Source organism: Haemaphysalis longicornis, unplaced genomic scaffold (assembly GCF_048455015.1).
Source record: "Haemaphysalis longicornis isolate Haplotype H1 unplaced genomic scaffold, Haemaphysalis longicornis Haplotype H1 scaffold_2, whole genome shotgun sequence".
NCBI lineage: Eukaryota > Metazoa > Arthropoda > Arachnida > Ixodida > Ixodidae > Haemaphysalis > Haemaphysalis longicornis.
The window spans coordinates 206660338-206678394 of NW_027526295.1; the positions used below are offsets into that span (position 1 = coordinate 206660338).

General features: G+C 47.1%; 1 protein-coding gene across 2 annotated transcripts in view; it reads right to left on the reverse strand.

Annotated features, from left to right (window-relative positions):
• Window positions 1–1949: 1949 nt before the first annotated feature.
• Window positions 1950–18057, reverse strand: part of LOC144169826 (zinc transporter ZIP1-like) — a 58337-nt gene continuing 42229 nt past the window's right edge. For both annotated transcript variants that reach the window (XM_077699189.1, XM_077699190.1), the window contains exons 2-4: window positions 17589–17714; window positions 9722–9937; window positions 1950–3849 (exon numbers count right to left, since the gene is read on the reverse strand). In XM_077699189.1, coding sequence (XP_077555315.1) covers window positions 3300–3849; window positions 9722–9937; window positions 17589–17701 — 879 coding nt within the window. In that variant the 5' untranslated portion in view covers window positions 17702–17714 and the 3' untranslated portion in view covers window positions 1950–3299. The remainder of the gene's footprint in view (window positions 3850–9721; window positions 9938–17588; window positions 17715–18057) is intronic.

The window sequence follows — 18057 nt, forward strand, 5'->3', positions numbered from 1 at the left end:
GACGCGATAGTCATTGTACAAAAGCGGCTGCCTGGCAGCTGGTTGGTCAGAACAGAGCTCTTGGTGAACAAACTTGGTTTATCCCCGTTTAACCGCGGATAATTTATAGCTGCTGTTCTATGTACGTATTGTATCCGAGACGCAAAGCTGTTTCAAAGGGATGACTACCGCCAAAAATGGAAATAAAATTTGCTCATACTTTGCTCCGTAATAATGTGTCGACTTTGTGGGGCGCTAAAATGGTTTGCTGTCATCCACCTTAACAGAGTGGAGTGGTTCAACATTTTTTCAGACTGTAGGCATGGAAAGCCTCGGTTCCGCTCAGCGTTTGTCCGTTCTGGGAGACACAGGGCGGCGCTATTGTTCACTGGGGACCTTTGTTCCAGAATTATGTAAGGGGCGATGAATCGCTTGAGAAACGTTAAGCATAGACCTGATACGCGAACAGCAGTACAGAACGAGACGACGTCCCGTGGGCGGGTATGATTGCATCGGTCGGTGGTGTTTCACAGGGGCTTGGGGTCCTCTAGGCAGACTACCGTATATTCACGGACGAGCTGACGGCAGTGGTGAAGGCGGGAGATAAACGGCGCAGACGCTGGGCAATATCTCGGCAATATCTGGGCAATATCTATAATGAATGATTGTTCACTACCATAAACAAGGGAATGTATAGCGTAGCCAGTTGTTTGCTTGCCTTTGGTATTGTATGCCAACGTAACAAATAGAAAAATTGCGTCCCAATTACCGCATTTGGACGATTCTTACGTGTCTCCGATTCTGACATGCAGCTAAGGTTACTTTTGAACATCAACGAATGTAATTTGACCCTGATTCTACCATGAAGAGAAAAATGCCAGGAGACATTTTATTTGACGCAACTGTGACAGCAGAATTCTCTATGTTTCATACACTTGCTTATCCAGCTCCTGCTGGTATTTAAACAAAACCGAGGAACACTGAAAGCCGATTTCGGTTTTGAACGTTATTTAACGCGCACGCACATTTTGAAGCGAATTTTATCTTAAAAAGGTACGCGTTAGAATAGTGCAAATACGGTGAAAACCATGTCCGAAAGAGTGCGATAAAAGTCTTTCATAAGGCCATTTGTTTAGGGTGATATGCAGACGTCATTTTGTGGATGCTGCTAGACGCCCTAACAATGTCTGCAATGACTTTCTACAGGACTGTTTTACCACGGTCACTTAATAAAAAATTGGGGGTGCCCATGGCGAAAGATCAGGTGGTTCAAGAAGAATTCGGCGACTTCTTCAGCTTGTTTAGAATGAACCAAGGCCGTCTCCGCGTATCGTGTCAAATGATTGACCCCAGTGACGATCCAGCATAGCCGGCGGAAATCAATGGAAGGTTTCATATAGATCAACGGTCACCACGTGAAAAGGCGCCGGCGGACAAGGTACGTGTTGGAGACGTCTAGCAAGCGCAGTTGTAGGGCGTTTTCAATGCTGACACGTTGTGCACGCGGGGACGTACTTAACAATACCGTATAAGAGACCAGGCCAGGAGAAGCGGTCCTAAATGGGATTATTTCTTGGAAGTCGTGGTGACCGTTGGGTAGTCGTGAAATGCTTCCAGAAGTCTTGGCTGCATTGTTTGCGGAGCAAATATACCCATTTGTCACCAGCAGTGTGGGGATCGGTGTGGCAGTGCACACGATTGAAAAGTATTGTCAACTTAACGATGTAAATGGCTGTTACGTGGCTGGTCCGTCTAAGACAGCTGGCCTACAATACTCCTGTATGATAGGATCACATGACAAATGCGTCCTTTATTTACGGCCCGAAGCACCACCGTTCACCGTGCCACTGAGCTACGTCTGTCAGGTACGCCAGGTAGTCAGGCGTGTGTAGTGAGAAAAATGAAGACAGAGGCCCGTATTAGGCCATAGGGAGGTACGGGGTGCTCTTCGTTTAGTGTTTATAGCCAAAAAGTATTTCAACATCCGATAAAACAATGAACGCTTGTGCCTTGTTTGAGGCCACAGTCTTCCAAGTAAGACTTTATTTTCCGTGACGAAATGCACATGCTACACCAAAGGTCCATTAGCTGTGGCCTTTTTTTGTTGGGATCAGAGGTACAGCAACAGAATCATGAGCCTTACACAGGTGACGTTTACCGTCTGTATTAAGAACAGTCATGGTAAGCAGTCAGACTTCGTAGGAACACCAGGCTTCATCGTTCAGATATCACAGTTTCCAGCAGGAAGAGTACTTGACATTAGGCCTTAAGCTCCGCGTAATAAAAATACGTACCAGAGGCAATAGAGTATTTCGGTATGACGGCTGACTGAATGAGTTGGTGTCTAATACTGCACAATACCAGAAGCCTGCACTAAAGGGTAAATAAAGGGGTAGACATACTTTGGCTTACAATGTTATTATAAATGTGTAATCTTCATTCCCACATCTGCACGAATCTGCAGTTGAACCCCTCACATTATAAAAAACATTGCGCATGCTGGCTGAAGGGGAACGCCTTTTCTGAAGCTTCGAATGCATAGGAAAGTACAAGTAATTGCCGTGGCGGCAAGTCTGTACAATGTTCTAGGTGGCTACAGTTTCCCCCAGTCAATAAATACCTTTGCTCAATAAAGTGGACACGAACTAAAATTTCACTGCGAACGTGCGACCTGTCCATTAGGCATATAGTGTGACTACCGGGAGAGCCCTGACACAATTGTGCTTTCGTCAATAAAAGAAATATAATCTCGCCTTCAAGATAATGTGTGAAAATATTTGTAATATAACACCATGAAACGAAAGCCACTTAAACGTTTTGTTGTTGCCTCGTCCTTGAAGCGACCTGAAGTCGTTAGGACGCCTTGTGGTGCTATTTGCGATCACTTAACTGCATCATAACAACGGCCATAGGAGTACCTGATTATTGTACGAGCTGTGTGTAGTTTATTTGTCGGACCCTGTGGCTCTATTTACCACTATGAACATGAGTGAGTACAATGTACTAAGCGAAAAGCAAGCAGAGGAACTCTGGATGGCTACACCCCAAACTATTAGATTTGTAGACGCAATCTCGTGAAAACAGAAAAAATAGGAACAACATTCGGTGGCACAAGTTATTTCTCTACAGCATCTAGCACTGCTAACGTCTGTCAGACACCAATAGCGGTTCGTCTCGGAGGTGAACATGAATGAAGCACGGAGAACAAAGCGCTCCTGAAACTTTCATTGCTCCAGTTGAGGCCATGGATGCCATTCTAGGCGCTGTGCTGAGACAAAATTCACACTTCATGACATCGGCAGTATGACAGGCCAGACACGTCACCACATGCCCGGGAACACAATGCGAAGGAGTACAATAAATACGATGCCCGCTGTAACCGGCGGAAAGGAACAGCAGCCGATCACCGAGCTGCTGTAAGGACACATAAGGCCAAGAGCGCTCGCGCACAGAAGCACGCCGCAACAAAACGTGTCCACAGCTGCCACACACAGCCGTGAAACGCTCCAGTTCGACGTTGTGCCGATTGCATAAGCCACTCCAGGCAGGGTAGCAAACAGAAACGATCCCGCCAGAACCACCATTGGTCTGGGCCCGGACGACGAGTAGAGAACCACGGCGAGCGCGAAAGAGCTGATGACAGTGCTCACGGCCACTGCCTCGAAGCCTTGCTGGTGGGCGGGCACGTGGCCAAGCACGAGATACCTCAGGACGTAGAAAACACACAGGCTGGCAAGCGCCGACAAGGAAGCCCAAAGGGCCACGGCAGGAAGTGGCTTGTCCCGCTGCTGCTGTCTACCCCTGGTGGATTCGGTGGCACCGTAGAAGTTTTCCGAGTAGGAGGACAGCATGGCGCTTTCAGTGATGGACCTGGGAGAAAACGTGTCGATCGGGGGTGAGCAACCATGGCAGCGATGACAGAACATTTAGACGCTCTCAGCACCCATCAAGAAAGGTAATCTTAGGCTTGAATAACTGTGGTCATAACTTCATATAGTACTAAACTACCCTAGCGATTCTTTCCAGTGGATGTAGCCCCGACATTTCAGATATGGCTTTCGCACTGCAGAAGGGTGATTGGCCTGAATTCATGCATGCAGCCTGGCTTGGTATTCGAAATTTCAGCAGCTTAATCTCTGTTTGCGGAAGAAAGGCGCGGCAAGCAGGAGCGAAAGAGCAGAAATGAGTATGAATGCGCGACTGTGGGGTGTAATGGCGTAGATAAACCTAGCGAAACACTTTTCAGGCGGTAATGATTTTCAATACAATATTGCCGCGAACCACGCATTGGGTTTGTTTATTTGTATTTTGCTTTTGCCGCCCGGCTGCGCCGGTCTGTGTGCCAAGGGAGGCACGTGAACCGTTCTTTCTTTCTGAGCCGCATGTGTTACCTCTTCTGATAGGCAAAGCGTTCCGAACTAATGTGAACAGCCTAGAATAATCTTCGTTGATCTACAGTGTTCTGGATACACTTCGACTATTCGACAAACCCTCGCGCCGAGTGATAAATTCCCGCAGAGCAGATGCCGCGGCATTCGAATCGTCGCGCTCGCCTTCGCACGTCACTTTGTTGACTGCTGCTTCGCCGCCGGTATTCTTTGAGTGGTTAGGGGAGCACAAGCTCGCTCCAATAAACTTTTTTTCCTTGAAGACAACTGCGTCGTCTTTGGCTTCGTCACAATATGTTAACAGGTATGTTCTGTCAGGCTGCTGAGCAAGACTGGAAGCAGCGCATGGACAGCGTCTGCATGCCATGTGGCTACCAAAGCTGCAAAGCTTCTGCAAATACGATTATGTGCTGTATATGAAAAGGTGCGGAAGATCTTTAGGTGATAGCAACTAAAAAAATGTCTGTCGGTGCTAGCAAACCACGTAGCTCCAGAGCGCAGCATGCCAAGGAAAAGAGGACGTCGTTGCAATGGGGTAAGGGTGCAGCAAAAAGCAGACGTGTTTTAGTCATGAAATAACTTTGCGGTGCCAGGTTAGTACTGAACAAAAGTTAGCAGTCATTTCCCAATACAAAAAAAAAATTACTCGCTTTCTTCACTGCAGATGCTGAAAGACTACAGGCAGCACAAGAAAAACTATCGTCTTCAAAAACCAGTGCTTGAGCACGGAAATAGCCTCATACACCTCCATTGTCTCCATCGAGTTGGAAGTACATTGCTGCCCCGACGGTAACTAACCTATAATCGTTGGACTGCTTCTAGAAGGTTCCGCCCAAGGCTGAAATTGGGAGCCGATACCTGTGAAGCACGGGACGTTGTGTGCTGGTCACCTACCTCATCCACCGAAAAAGCACCCTGCGACTTTATTAATCCGTCGAACGCATTAACAGTGCATTGAGCAAAAAATACGCCGAGATATAAACGTCTCCAAAATTTCCCATTAGCAAGCAGAAATGCGGCCAATAAAATTCCTCAGTGCCCTAAAGTGTGCTTACGCGCTGTGAAGGCGAAAGCCTGGGTATAATTTAAAAAAAATTGGCCGTGTATCTGCTCCTTTCTTCTCAAATGTCGACAAAAGAGGATAGTATTTGTTGACATTTCCAAGTAAATGCTTCCCTTCGCTTTCCTGCTCACCTCTCATGTCGTCCGTCTTGCGTCGCGCTCCTCCCAAGGTAAACACGCTAAAGGTTTGCTCAAGACAATTTAAATTTACCGCGTTCCACGGCTCCGGGCCGGATGCCTCGATGCCAGCGCAGCCGTACGGCGGAGACGTGCGTGAATCGACCCTAGTCCACGTGTGTTCCAGGCAGAACGTGGAACCTATCTAGTGGAACCTTTTGTAACTGTTGCCTCTTGAATTGTTAAAATGCCGCCAGAAACTATATCGGCGCGGGCGAAAGCAGGCGAAAGTGTGATTTTTTTTGTGCTGTAGGTGTAGTATTTCGTTTCGCAAAAATCAAGCATCTAAAATTTTTAAATAAAGGAACACTGCAAATATCCCTTGTGTATTAATTTTCTCTCTTATATTTGCGTAATGTCTTGTTCTTGTTCAACAATGTTTACAAGTATGAACATATAATCCGGACTTCGCCGTTTAGAGAGAGAGAGAGAAAGGAAAGATGGAAAGGCCGGGAGGTTAACCAGATGTAGAGCCCGGTTTGCTACCCTGCACTGGGGGAGATTTCGCTGTGAGTGTATAGGACTATTGTGCCGACTTCGTTTCACTTTGGCCGGGTGGCTGAATTTAGTCAGAGACAGACAGACAGAGAGACAAACAGACGTACAGACACAGAAAAATTTCTGGATTTAAGTAGCCCAAGAAAGACTATCGTCTTTAAAAGCGAATTCTTTACTGCTACATCGTGTGAGCGTTTCTTTCTTCAGTTCCGGTTCTTCACCTCAATATGCCATCGGAAACTTCATGCCACAGATTTTCCAGAATGGGAACTCTCCATGGCTGGGGTGCACCTGCTTCACTCCCGTGCCATTATGTTCACCGGTCACAATACATAATACTTGCACCGAACGCAGTAGGAAAACTCCTGTTCCGCCGCTGGCAACGTGCTGATGTCACGCGGTTGCAACAAACGCAGGTACTACTTTGAAGAACTCGGTTGAATTCCCATTTGAACTCAAATGTATTTTTCGCTTCCCAGCAGCGGCCGCCATTTTATGTACCGGTAAATACAAACGACGCCAAATGCGACCACTGAATTTCTATTGGCCGCAAATATGTGTCCTAATGTCCTTACTGGCTGATATCGCAAATATTGATGTAGCTTGGCACTTATTTTGACGCACCCAGCTGAACTGCTGGAGCCGCAGCGGGAGTGAGGGATGCGGGAACCCGTTCGTTCGCCCACCATGGTTTTATGCCAAGGTCAACTAGGAAGATAGCGGCGGTGTAGAAACATTTGCGTGGTCAGGAATAGGCGTACTGCGATTTGATAAAAGTAATTTTGGAAGTAATGAATTACTTTCCTCTCCAAAAATACCGCGCCCAGACTAAATTTTCTTTAATATCCCATTCTTACACGATGTTTTATAAAATTTGTATAACGTATGCAATATATACTGGTTGTATTGTGCTCACAACTTGTTATCTCCAAAACATCTAGCATAGGAGGTCCCACCTGCGGTTCTGAAACCTTGGGACCTCCTCCTGTAAATTCCCCCAATGTTAATACACTCTTGTACCTTTCTGAATAAATTTGAATTTGAATTTGAATTCGAAAATCACAACAGGAATACGGCAAAAATCTAACAGCAATTCCTGCCGTACGACAAAAAGCTTTGTTGTGACAACAGAAGTCGTGTTGTTACGACGAAGCTATCTATTGTTACGACACACATTTCTGTAGTAACGACAAAGTAAATTTTCTCAACGACCAACATTCCTGCAGTCGCAACAGAAGTGCCATTTACGCTACTCTTCCCAATGGGCAATAACATTCAAACCGTGCGCAACTTCTGATGGAACATCAGGATCACGACAAGTAAGGAATTCGGCATGACGGAACATCAAAATCAGGACAGGAATACGACACACGAGAACATCAGAATCACGACACGACAAGAATACGACAAGACGACAGTACCCCACGGGAAAATACGACGAACTACAGATTTTTTTCTCGTCTTTTTCGACTGGCCGCCATGAAAAATTTGTTACATTACTTCATAACCTTTAAAAAAGCAACTTATTATATTACCCATTACGGCCAAAAGTCATGAACTACTTCAATTTCATTACTGTACTGCCAATACACTGTCGATGCTGCCACGATGACACTGCCATATACACCCACCTCTTGCACACATCGGCCTGCTTATGCCCATTGGTATTGCACGTTGTCTGGATTTTACCGTGTATATTTTTAGCGGGTTGCACTAATAAAGTTTATGCAGTAATGCAAGGTCCATGGGCATTGCGGCAAAGTCACTGTGGCAAGGCATTGCGGCCAAGTCATTGTGGCAAGGCATTGTGGTCATGGGCATTATGCAAGGTTTATGGGCCTTGGACCTTGTCTAGATTTTGCCCTTTATATTTTTAGCTGGTTGCACTGATAATGTTTAATAATTTCCGAAACTTTATCGTTCTTCCAATGTGCACATATATCAATTTCGATAATCTACTCCGACGGTAGCCATTAGATCTGTATTTCACATGTGCAACAACCAACCATATTTATCTCGCCCTCTCTCGCACGGCCCGCTGGGCCTTGGATTTGTAAAAAAAAAAGGAGTAGGTGATTTATAGCGTCGCTTAGCAGCTGAACTGTGGCATTTCCAGGACGTTGTAAACACAGCGGATCAGACCAGAACGCTAAACCAAAGGGGAAGCTTCTTAAAACTCATCAATATTTGTTATGAATGCCAGGCTCATGCAACAACTTTACTGCGCATGGGGAAGCTAAGGCTACGTGGTATTCCTAGCGTTCCCACTCTCAATAAATAAGCCCCCACACCTGTTTTATCTGGTCGTGAAACTTGTATCTTGCCTTAAACGAGAAATCACTTGCGGATGTCCGTGCGGACTTATTAGGCGCTGTCGTTATTTTCTGGCAGGTTTGACGTGACGTTGGCCGCTGTGAGCTATGACTCATGAGTCGTCGTTGCTGCATTGACCCGATTTCCCCCAAAAGCAGAGTAGAGGGCTAATTCTTCACGATTTTCACGAAGCATATTCCCTCTAAGTGACGCTTTCGTCAGTTCTCTTTTGTAGGGGCTATTTATAATCAAACCAACTAAATGTCTCGGTTTCTTTTGAAGGAGTCTCATCATAACCCTTAAGAGTATTGTTTCTACCTGCCCTGTCAGTGTAAAAGAAAATGTGACCACTTAGTGATCCCAGTGACCAAACATCTGGTAAATCTACATGCCATGGCATAACTTCAGCACAAAACATAGACTTTGGCACGGATAACCAATGCACGTACATGTGCGCTCAGAAGTAATTGGAACACGATCTCGCAAATCATATTACTTCTTCCGCAAACTGCCTGACTGCATTGGTGAGCGTTTCAGAGAGTTCTCCCTAATAGAAAAAAAGCTTCCTGTAAAGCGGTAATGGCTCTCATAAAGCCAGTAAGAAAAAATATTTTGCAATTTTCAGAAATCCTTGTTCAAATCACTTATGACGGCTCCTGTACGTGCTGTGGGGCTCAGATTAAGTCAGGGATGGGGTCCCTCACGACTTGTCTTTAAATAGGAGGCCTTCAATAGCATTCCCCGGCTTTGTTGGTTCTTCTGCATTCGCCATTGGCTGATAGTCCTTTGGTAGACCCAGGGCTGTCCTCAGGCGAGTGCTCTATGTGATAGGACTAGGTTTGAGAGACGAATGCCGACTCGGCTCTCGTAAAACCCGTGGGTAATCCACAACTCGTAATCAAAAAGCACACTGGAGACAGTCCGGGACCAAATCTGGCGTTCGTTGTTCACGCGGACTCCCATGGGCCCTCCTGTATTAGAGAACTGACAGTCGAACTGCCCGTGGACTGTCCAACGCTGACGCCAACTAATGCGACAATAACCGTATTTGTAAAATTTTGATACGCTTGTAGGACTGGTCTTGGTGACCGACATGTTAATTGTAAACTATTTTATACATACGGTCCGCTACAAAGAGAAAAAACTACTTTGTAGGAGGATAATAATTCTACAACTAGCGCTGCAGTTTTGGCTTGTGAGTGTCTAGGGTGCAGATACGAGCCATGGTTCCGCTATCGCTTTTTGAACGGTACACGTTGCTGTAATAGACGAGTGGCAAAAGCATCGTACGCATCAGCACTCACTGGCTTCGCGTCCTTCTCTCCCTCCAGTCTGTGAACGCAAAGCTGAGCTGCCGGAAGCAGAAAGCCACTCCGAACCCGATGCACACGACCATCTCCGCGACAGGCATGTCGGAGGAGACGAGCCGGTTCATAATGCTGGAGCCAGCGTACAGCATGTCGACGAACGACACGCCGAACAAGATTCCTCCGCAGAACAGCAGGGACACTCGGTGGTACCTGCGAGGCGCGAGCAAACTCCGTTGACGCATTGGGCACATTGGCATGAATACGCGACAGTCATGCGACCTGACGTCAGCCTCACACGCACTGGGCTAAGTCTTACTGATATCAGGCCGCCGCCAACATTTGAATTCGTCGACTCTCAGGGGGGAAATGGGAGAGCAGACAGAAATAATGGCGTTCCTTGCCGGATTCAGCCCCTTTAGCGATCACTTTTAACTCCGCAACACTTCAAATAAACGCTTCCGCTATTGCCTTCGCGTCTGGAAGCCCTGCGAAAGCTACAGTTATCGCCAGCCCGGAGCGGCACTCCGTGATTTGCTCGTTGCAGCAGAACTATCCGCCTTCCATTTCTGCTTTGCTTTGTGGCTTTTTATAAAGTGGCTATGTAATGCGTTTATTGCTGCTACAGAAAAGAAGCGACCAATGGCCGCTACAGGCTGTAATGACGTAATTCCAGCGCTCAAAGAATGCCAAGACTATGGAAAGAGAGAATGATATTTTGAGCAGGTTTCCGAGTTATCGAAAGGGCATAGATCAGTAATTTGTGGCTGAGGTACTATGTGACCCCCCTTCTAACTACTGGCTATGTTTGTTGACTACGCAATGAAAGCATTTACGATTTAAAAAAAAGTGAGAGAAAGTGTTGCAGGGTCCCTTTAATTTGTAAGCAAAGCTTTCTTCCTCTACCAGCCAGCGGTTCTTTCATGGCGTGCGGGACAAGAAATTCCCAACGCGGCTGCGAAGGAAAGGGTGGTTTCACTCACGGAGCACAGTGTAGATGGAGCGGCGAATTTACCCAGCGTTCCCCGGACGCTCACGCCCATGGGCGCATCAGCGTGACCCGGCTTAGTCCTCTGCTTTAGCGACGGTTGTTTTGGGCCTGTTTAGGCGAAGCTTCGCGTCCATATCCCGCTTCTTTCGCACGGATTGATTAAATTGTTCGACAACACCTTCTGGGTTACCCGGGGACGACGGAATTAAGTGGTCGTACGGCAAAAATACGTTAAAGATTGGTTTGCAGGGCACGAAAACAAAATGTAGAAACTACATGCAGACAACTGGCCGCTAAACAAACACTACCTTGTGCGCACTGCTTGCCACGAATGGGGCTCCGTTTTCTAAATTGGTGAATACCAGTTCGGTTGTTTCAACAGGTATTACGAAAGGCGAAAGGAGCACCTGGTTCTGATAAATAGCGATTATAAGAGTTCCCTCAGCTTTCTCGCAATTCTCAAACTTACTAAACGCGTTTAAATCGCTATAAATGGGAATCACTAAGCTCACATGCAGAATCGTTTCGGTTTCCGCACTCGTGTCGCGCGGGGATGTAGCCCCGAGCAAGCACATCAGGATGGCTGGGTTCCGCTGTCTCACCCTTCTAATGATGCTCCTCCCCATTTTCTTTCAGCCGACGCACGTCCGGGCTACAACGGCGGCGTCCGCCGCTGTAGCCCGGCCGTGCCCGACGCTTCTGCGAATTCTAGGCAATGGAAGGCAGAATCTCTGGCTTCACTCTTTGTAGAGCCCCACGTGTGTATTCAAGTGACGTCGCATGGGCACTTGTTGTGGGTGTCGTTTAAAGCTTTGCTTTCCAACCACTTTCACAGCGTGAGTTGGAGCCATTTTTTTATGCAACCACATTGCAGTACGCTAGAAGATGGTGCGACTGTTCCACTCATTTTCTAACCTTAAACCATTATCTCAAAGTGAGATATAGCGCCTGAGACCAACTGAGTTTTAGATGCGGCGCATCTCTTGATCTAAGGCATGTCCCTCCTGCGTCGTCGGCGTCCGTCCGCACGCCACCTGCGCATGCGCGACTTTCCTCCGTTCATCTCTCCCACAGCTGTGCGCAACACTATCACTCCGGGGCATTAGCATGCGCGCGCTTCGCTGCGTTAACGCTGCGTTAACAGCTGCTCCGGTGCGCATGTGCGCGCATGCGCGACTCTCTCGCGCGGTCTCCTCTCCTTCAAGCGCTGTGAATATAAACCGGGTATCGCTCCGCGGCGGTTCAGTCAGCGCTCGCTCTCGTTCTTCTCGAACATCGACGATGAAACGAAGATTCGACCAATGCTGCGGCAAGCGCTCACTGTGCACTTTACTGACCATAAAGTCATCATTCTTAAATGTAATAAAGAGCTGGGTGGTGGTCGCTAAAACACGTGTATTCTCTCATTTCGCGTATGCATGCGCCGCATCACACCAGGGTTCCCTCGCGGGGAGATGGGGGCAATTTTGTGATGTAGGATGTGATGACACCCTCCACTTTATACTGCATTGAAGACACTTCTTTTTAAACCCTCATGCAGTCCAAACAATATTCACCATTGACCCTCTCCATGCACTTCGCACCACCTCAACTTCCTGGAAGAGCATGACAGCTGGCCGGAACTTCTGGCCTGTACATCTGAGGCTAATTTAAGCGGCATGTCTACCCCTCATCCCCCTCCCCCTCCCCCTCACCCCCCCCCCCCCGATGAGTAATCATCCTATCTTTCTGGGTACATAATAGGCATATTCGCACATTGAGCCGTCTTTAGGCGCCCAGTAGAACAGTTTTACAAAGGAACCATATCGCGAAAAGCAACCTTTCACTTTTTTGCGCTGCTGAGCACGAGGTCGCGGGTTCGATTCCCGGCCGCGGCGGCCGCTTTTCTGATGGAGGCGAAAAGCAAAAACGCCCGTGCGTACGAGATTTCGGCGCACGTTAAAGATCCCCAGGTGGTCAAAATTAATCCGGAGCCCTCCACTACGGCGCGCCTCATCGCCTGCGTTGCGTCGGCGCGTTAAACCCCACAATCAATCAATCAACCTTTCACTTTTAATTCAAGCTGCGCACGAGAACCGTGTTTAAATTCCTAGGGCTTTCATGTAATCAGCTTTAAAACTTTTCTACTGGCTGAGTATTGCCTGCTGATTTATAACTGGGGTTCTGCGTTTTCGGAGTTTATTTTTGAGTAAATTAGGAGGTCATTTTTCGGAGTTTATTTATTTTTGCAAATTCGGAGTTTTTCGGAGCGTCCTTTCAGAGTACACAGAATTCCGAGTTTTTCGGGTTATTAGGGTCGTACAGTATTGATCTTTCAGAAATGCAATGTACAATAATAAAAGAAATCAAACAGCAGAGTCATTCTTATTGCAGAGTCAATATTTGCAACATTCGTGGTGACACCCATTTACAACTTGCTGTAGTATATGCAGGCATATATTCCAATGCTAGTGTCTGTCACCGCAGCACGCTCCTTCCGACTGACCACTCGAAACATTGAGAATGCTCTTTCGAGCTTCGCACTAGATATGGGTAGACCCAGCAGATCCAGTGCGCAACGTGAAAGGATGGGCCAATCTCATGCATGCATCCGCCAAAACTGTAGCGGCTCCACAATTTACTTCACAACGTAGGCCTGATACGCCAGGAACTCTCTTTCTAGCTGGCTAATATCATGTTCTCGCTGCACGACCACTGCGAACAAGTGCTTGTAGATCTAGAACATGCGAGGTAGTTCTGCCTTCACGTTCGGGTTGACGATCTGCACCCAATACCAAAACGAATCGCTGGTGTATTGCAAGTCGTCCGCAATATTTCGTTGGACGGTCTGGCTCCACTTCTCGGCCACAGCACTGCAGTACTCATGGAAGCTGTTAACAGCGTACAAGCGCTTCTCCTCGTCAGCAATGTCGAGCATGCAGTCGACTTCCCCGCCAAAACTTGTCACTGAGGCCTCGGTCCATTGGCTTAACAGTGCCTCAGGCGCACAGCAAGTAGGGAATAGATCATGCACCAATGTAGATTCAGCTTCTTTATTGATTATTGATTCAGATTCAGCTTGATTATTGACAGCACTTCGTTCGAGTTTTTTTTTAAAGAATCTGATCTTAACAAGCAGGTCATGCAGATAAAGGAATCGAATATAGGAAACGAATATCGAACACAATCGAATAAGATTGCGAATGTAGGCCACATTTCGATAAGACCAGCATGGTTGGCCGACACGAGGATCAGCTAGCAAGAGAAATCAACAAGTCCTACCAGATTGTTTCATTGAAAGACAAATGCGCCAGCACAGCTTCCATAACACTGACAAAGACAGAACTGAAATTCTTATCCAATTACTAGTTTTTGCCTTCCTAAAGTGCCTTTTTAAAGCGGGTGTTTGAACTGTCATCCTTCACTTTTATTTTTAGATGCGGCGCATCTCTTGCTCTGAGGCAAGTCCCTCCTGCGTCGTCTTCGGCGGCGGTGGCGTCCGTCCGCAGCCCTCCTCCGTTCGCATCTCCCACAGCTGTGTGCAACACTCTCACTCCGGCGCATTAGCATAACGCCAGCTGGCGCGCTTGGTTGGCAAGCGCTTCGCTGCGTTAAGGTGGCTAGAATGGGAAGGTGTGAGCACCGCGGCGCCTTCCTTCGTCCGCGCGTGACTCCCTTGCGCGCAGATGACACCAGGGAAAATGTGGCGCTGCCCGTCGAGGCGCGGTAGCCGCAGCCGGCCGCGCCGTCCTGCCCGCGCTCTCCCTGCCCTCGCCGTGGCCAGCTTCGTCGTGCGTTGTGGACTGTCTCGCGTCGTTCTCCCGTTCGGGCATTTGTTCGGGGTGCGATGCTGTCGACAGCAAAGAAGACGACGGAGCAAACGGAGAAAACAAACTAACTTGCGCATTCAGCGTAACACCTTTGCATGCTAAAGCCGCGGCAGAAATTCGCTAGTCAATGGGTGATGTGCCGCAGATTGGCTGCCGAGACCATTCTGCTGCCCTGATCTTCACGCTATACGGTTTTATTTCCTTAGGAGGATACAGTTTCTACTTAAGGTGTGAACTAGCAAGGTAATGAGAAGAAACTGAATGCAGTGAAACCTTGCATGATGCAGGCTGAATTTTACAATTTTTTTTAATTCTTCACTTGTAAAAAAATTCAGGGAAGCTTGCATTCACGCGCAATACTTGAATGACGAAGCTCTTGTAGTTGGGCATTCCTGGACGCATAGTTAAGTTTTTAGTATCATTGTTTAGTTGCATTGTTTGGGAGCTAGTAATCGTCGTCATATGCATCGAAGATGCCGTCGTCTTCGCGGCGAGTGGTTGATGCAAAGTCATCCTCAGCATTGTAGACTTCCACGTACCGTGCTCTTCTCATCAATTCTCGAGGCAGCGGTGGCGGGAACTTCGGCATTAGCGCTGAAGTGTTTTTTTTTGTTGTTGTTTCTTTTTACATGGGCGGTAGGGCTTGATGACAGCGCTGTTTTTTTTTTTTTTAAGCTAAAGCCCCTTCCCGTGCCGAAGGCGCTCGGTGGGCGTCGCGAGGCACGCGCTCACGAGGGCTCGGCATTTTCTTGGTATCTATTTTCTGCTACGGCGAACTTACGGCTTGTACAACAGCTCCGCTGTTAATACTTTTTATTTTCCCCCAATAAATATACTTTTGTTCTCTCTTCACCTGTAAATACTTTTTGTTTCTTCATCACCTGTCAGTAGTTTGTTTTTCTTCACCTGGAAATAGTTTTTCCTACTTCATATCTAATTTTAGTATCCTCACTATGAACATTTTTTTTTGTTTTTTTTTTCACCTGTTAATGCTTTTTTTTTTCTTCACCTGCAAATAGTTCTTCCCCGGTGAATATTTCTTGTTTACTTTTCAGCGGTAAATGCTTTTTGTGTGTTTCTTATCTACAGGTGCTAATGGGCACCTGTAAATATAGTTAAATTTGTATCTTCACATGTAAATAAACGTTTTTTTTTTTTTCATTGTAAATAAACGATTTCATGACGTGACCAGATGGGTTGCTTCGATGTCCGCTATCATTTCTGATGTGAGCGGGATAACTGCATGCGGTCTAGCGGTTTGTTAAGGGTAGCAGAAAGCGCGGTGTACTCCGAGACGCCAGTTTGCAGGCCCATGCGGTAGTGCCGATCTCGAGGACGGCGGCCGTATTTCGAGGGAAGCGAAATGCAAGGCGCCTCTGTACAGGGCCGTGTCAGTGCACATTATACAACTCCAAGTTTTTTTAAATAGAAGCCGGAGCCACTTCACGTAATGTGCAAACGTGCTTTTGAAACTGCATGCTATGCGAACTGTTCCCGTAAAACTAAATTTCATGGGTGTAATGAAATGGGCTCATAAATTTTTTTAGTGATAAATATCCTCTTTTACTCTTCCAGAAAGCTCGCCATACCGCAACGGGTTCGTTTCCCCCTTGATGGTAGAAATGCAGCCGACGCGATGCCGGCGGCGTGCTCATTCCAGCTGCGCGCCTTACCGCGCCCTACCGCGCCTTACCGCGCCTTGGTCAACAGCGCCGCCCGTGGCATCTGCGCGCTTTGGAGTCACGTTTCCGCCGCCGGTACTCACACCTCCCCATTCTAGCCACCTTAGCTGCGTTAACAGCTGCTCCGGTGCGCATGTGCGCGCATGCGCGACTCTCCTCCGCGGTCTCCTCTCCTTCAACCCAATGGAAACGCCAATTGAACCCCCAGATGCGCCGCATCACACCAGGGTTCCCTCGCGGGGAGATGGAGGCAATTTTTTAGTTTTTATTGTATTTGCTTGTGCTCCTCCCCTTTACCTCTTTTATTTCATTCTCAGTGTACCGTCCCGTACAAAATCGGGCGTCACAGATAAAATAAACTAGTTGATAGTAGCACCATGTCCCGTCCACTTCGTTCGTCCTTGCTCCTTTGCGCTTACTCAAACGTTCAATCTTTAGCGAAATGAGGTCAGAGAAGGGCGAATGAAATTCTAGGAAAAGAACACATCCGAGAAAAAGGCCCGAAGTGGAGTGGCAGGTTGGTTCCACTATTGTTGTGGGGAGAGATCTGGTTTTTCATGATAAGGGTCCAAAGCGACTCCTTTTGTGAAGCTTGGGAACGTAAGTGGAACTAACAAAAGTGGAAACATGAAAATAGAACAGGAAAAGTTTTTCGAGGATTCCAGGGAAACATAAAGGGTAGTCTGGTTTTCACAGGCGGCGGTCCTTGAATTCGAAGTTTTTCGGGTAAATCCGAATTCGCAAAATTTTTACCGGCGAGTGTTTTTCTGATTTTATGGTATTTATGCGAAAACGCAGAACCCTATTTATAACCTGGTAAAGTAAGCAGAGAGCAAGATTTTGTTTCCAGTACCCACAGTACATAGAAACGTTTAAGGGCAAGCAAGAACTTTCAACCAATTTTTATTTGAAAAATTCTACGTCCCAAAACTCTGGACACGTTCAGGAGTAACGTATGACCAAGTGACTTTGTCACAGAACAGTTCCAAGGCTGAAAGCAGTGAATCAACTCATGGCACATTTATATTTTGTTAAATTTTTGTACCAGGTTTCACAACAAGCGGCATACTGAAGAAAAGCGTATTCGAAATGTAAATTACTTTTACTTGTTCCTGCTCAAATTGTCTGCAACAGGACACTAATCAAGCTAAATACTTGCAACCGATGTGAATATAACTGATTGATAAATAGATTTTAGGGTGAGCAGCATTCACTGGTATAAATTAAACAGTATTTTGGATTTACAAAACCACATGTTTTGTTAGCCTCCTCCGAAATCCTAATCTTGAAATAATCATAATGTGCTGCGCGCATGGTTGCGTGGCGAACTCGCAGCTTGTAAAGCTTAGGAAGGAGTTGTAGCGGAAAGTCGCATCTCTTACATGGGTGAGTTCCGTCGCGCGTCTGCTCGAATGTGTAGCCAGTGGACGAACGGTCCAGCCATCATGTTGGCTCCGAGCAGCAGCAGAACCCGAAGCGTAGTGGTGGTATCCATGGCACCTTAAATGCTGGAAAGAACAACCGTTGGTTGAAAGCTTTCGCTAAGAAAATTACCAGCATAAAATATACGGACCCAGAATAGCATGCAGGCACCCTTTCTCGCGATGACGTGTCGTCGTCATCATCATCTCGTCGTCATCATCATCATCACCACACCACCACCCCCACCAGCAGCAGCCTATCTACGCCCACTGCAGGGCAAAGGCCTCTCCCATCGATATCCAATTATGCCGGTCCTGCGCTAACTGCGACAAATTTGTTCCCGCAAACTTCTTGATCTTATCTGTCCATTTAACTTTCTGCCGCCCCCTTGCCACGCTTGCCTTCTCGGGATCCACTCCGTTACCGTTA